The sequence below is a fragment of the Babylonia areolata genome, chromosome 21 (genome assembly GCF_041734735.1).
Source record: "Babylonia areolata isolate BAREFJ2019XMU chromosome 21, ASM4173473v1, whole genome shotgun sequence".
Classification (NCBI taxonomy): Eukaryota; Metazoa; Mollusca; class Gastropoda; order Neogastropoda; family Buccinidae; genus Babylonia; species Babylonia areolata.
Genome location: NC_134896.1, coordinates 18,097,363 through 18,099,862, shown reverse-complemented (window position 1 = coordinate 18,099,862; position 2,500 = coordinate 18,097,363). Strand labels below are relative to the sequence as shown.

General features: G+C 48.0%; 1 protein-coding gene across 1 annotated transcript in view; it reads right to left on the bottom strand.

The window, feature by feature from the left end:
* LOC143296577 (pleckstrin homology domain-containing family H member 1-like) overlaps positions 1–2,500 on the bottom strand; it is a 350,606-nt gene that overhangs the window by 122,725 nt on the left and 225,381 nt on the right. Inside the window, exons 17-19 of the mRNA XM_076608600.1 lie at positions 2,493–2,500; positions 1,921–2,088; positions 1,234–1,342 (exon numbers count right to left, since the gene is read on the bottom strand). The exon at positions 2,493–2,500 is cut by the window's right edge and continues 73 nt beyond it. Of these exons, the coding sequence (XP_076464715.1) occupies positions 1,234–1,342; positions 1,921–2,088; positions 2,493–2,500 (285 nt within the window). The remainder of the gene's footprint in view (positions 1–1,233; positions 1,343–1,920; positions 2,089–2,492) is intronic.

Here is a 2,500-nt window from a genome sequence, read left to right as displayed (position 1 = left end):
TCATCATTATTATTGTTATTATTCATTTATTTAATTCTATTTTGTTTTATTGAATTCTTCCCTCAAGGCCGGACTAAGCGAGTTGGCCCGGCGGGTTACGCTGCTAGCAGGTCAGGCATCTTGCTTTGCAGCCGTAATGCAGTGTACATGGATCACTCCGAAGTGATACAGTTGACGCCTCCTTGCGAGAACCTGAACCTGAACCTGAACTGAACTGAACTGGATTGAACTGAACTTGAAAAATTGTCGTCGCTCTTGCAAGAAACATCCAACTGCTTCCTTGACATTCAAAACTGGATGACTCTACATAAGTTACAGTTGAACACGGACAAAACTGAAACAATGATCATAGGAACTAAACAAAAACTGTCTTCCATCACAATTGACACAATCGAACTTAGCAGCACATCCATCCCTCCTTCCAGGTCAGCCAGGAACCTCGGTGTTGTCCTTGACAACACACTGTACATGCAAATGCAAAAATTTATCAGTCAGACATGTCAATCCTGCTACTGTCAACTGCGGCGCATCAGTTCCGTCCGGAAATATCTGTCCACTGACGCAACATCAAAACTTGGTGTTTCTCTCATTCTCTCTCGCCTTGACTACTGTAACTCTCTATTGACTGGTTTGCCTGCTTCATCCATTCAGTCCCTGCAGCGCATACAAAACTCTGCTGCCCGACTCGCCCTCAGAAAGAAAAGATCAGAGCACACCACTCCTCTTTTGTAACATCTCCACTGGCTCCCTGTCTCACACCGAATAAAGTACAAGATCAGCACTCTATGTTATAGATGTATTCACAAATCTGCCCCTTCCTATCTCTGCGGCTGCCTTCACCTCTACACTCCATCTCGCTCACTACGATCGGCTTCGGATCCACTTTGTTTACGCATACCCAGATTCAAACACTCGACTGTTGGCCGCCGTTCTTTCTATGTCTCTGGACCTTGCAATTGGAATGAACTTCCTCTTTCGCTTCGTCAAGTCTCCACACTCAGCTCTTTCAAGTCTGGCCTTAAAACCCACCTCTTTCCAAAATAGCCTCCCTTTCCTGCTTCTTCCTTGTCTTCAGTTTCTCCAGTTTTAGAGTTATGCATGCGTGTGAATGACTGGTGTGAAAGCGCTTTGGTTTGTCTATGCACAAGATTCAGCGCTATATAAATACCATTATTATTATTATCATTATTAACAAGACAAGACAAGACAATCCGGGCTTGCTGTGCTGCTTACTGGCATCCGCGTTGACCTGCATGAGCTTGGCGATGAACTGCTCGTAGTCCGTGCCCACCGTGCCCGTCCCTCCGCCAGTGGCCACAGTCAGGTGGTACAGCCACGAGTCCTGTCACAGACACACGTCAATCATTTTGCCATCTGCGCGGCGTTAACATTCTTTCTTGTCTTCGTCTGTACAGGGTTCACAAATAGTTAAGGACCACGTCGGGAATTTGCACGACTACTTTTTTTTCTTCTTCTTTTTTTTTTTTTTTTTTTTTTTTTTGAGGGGGGGGGGGGGGGGGGGGGGGGGGGCGGGGGGGGGGGGGGGGGGTGGAGGGAGGGTCATGGTGAAATCACGCTTAATTTACACCTCCCCACTCCCCTCCCCCACCCCCCACAATAGATGGACACAATAATAATTGCCCCATCCGTGACATCTTCACCCACACAATCAGTTATATTAATGGGCTGTCATAATGTCCCCCTGCAGGAAAAAAAACAACAACCTGTTTGCCAGTCCAACAAAAAAGTAATAATCAAACAAAAGCAAAAAAAAAAAACCCCAACCACATTTGGACATGTGGAGAGAAAAAAAAAGAAGAGAAAACTGGCCATCCAGAGTGAGTGACTTAACCTCTTGGCCACCAAACACCACAAACCCTGACCCACACCACGTGGACACAGCAGCTAGGCACTGCCCACCTTCTCTTGGCGCGTGGGTATGACGAGGTAGGTAGGGGCCTGGCAGGGGGGCCAGATGGCGAACACGTGCACGGGGGCAGCACCGATGTCCGCCTCGTCGTCCGAGTCGCAGGCCCCCTCGATCTCCTCCAGCTTGGCGTCCTGCAGGTTGATCTGACCCAGCGGGGTCTGCAACAGCACCACCCACCACCCACCAGGCGATGATGATGATGATGATAGTGGTTTGGTTTTCTGTTTCACTTTTCAAGGGGATGTCAAAGTGCAAGGACTGATGATATATATATATATATTGTGCCTGGTTGACACCGAGACATTATGAGAACACAGCCTTGTCAAGTAGTCCCAAACGGTTCCCATAGCAACATCGACACCACCCCACTCTTCATTCATCATCTAAGTAAATATACAAAACTAAATGTCCCAAAGCTTCTGAGTAGTCTTCTTCTTCCTTCTACTGCTCCTCCTCCTTCTTCTTCTCCCCTTCCTCTTCCTCCTCCTCCGCCACCTCCTCCTCCTCTTCCTTCTTCTTCGTTCGTGGGTTATGACCCCCACGTTCACTCTGCGAGTCTCACCTTGTCCC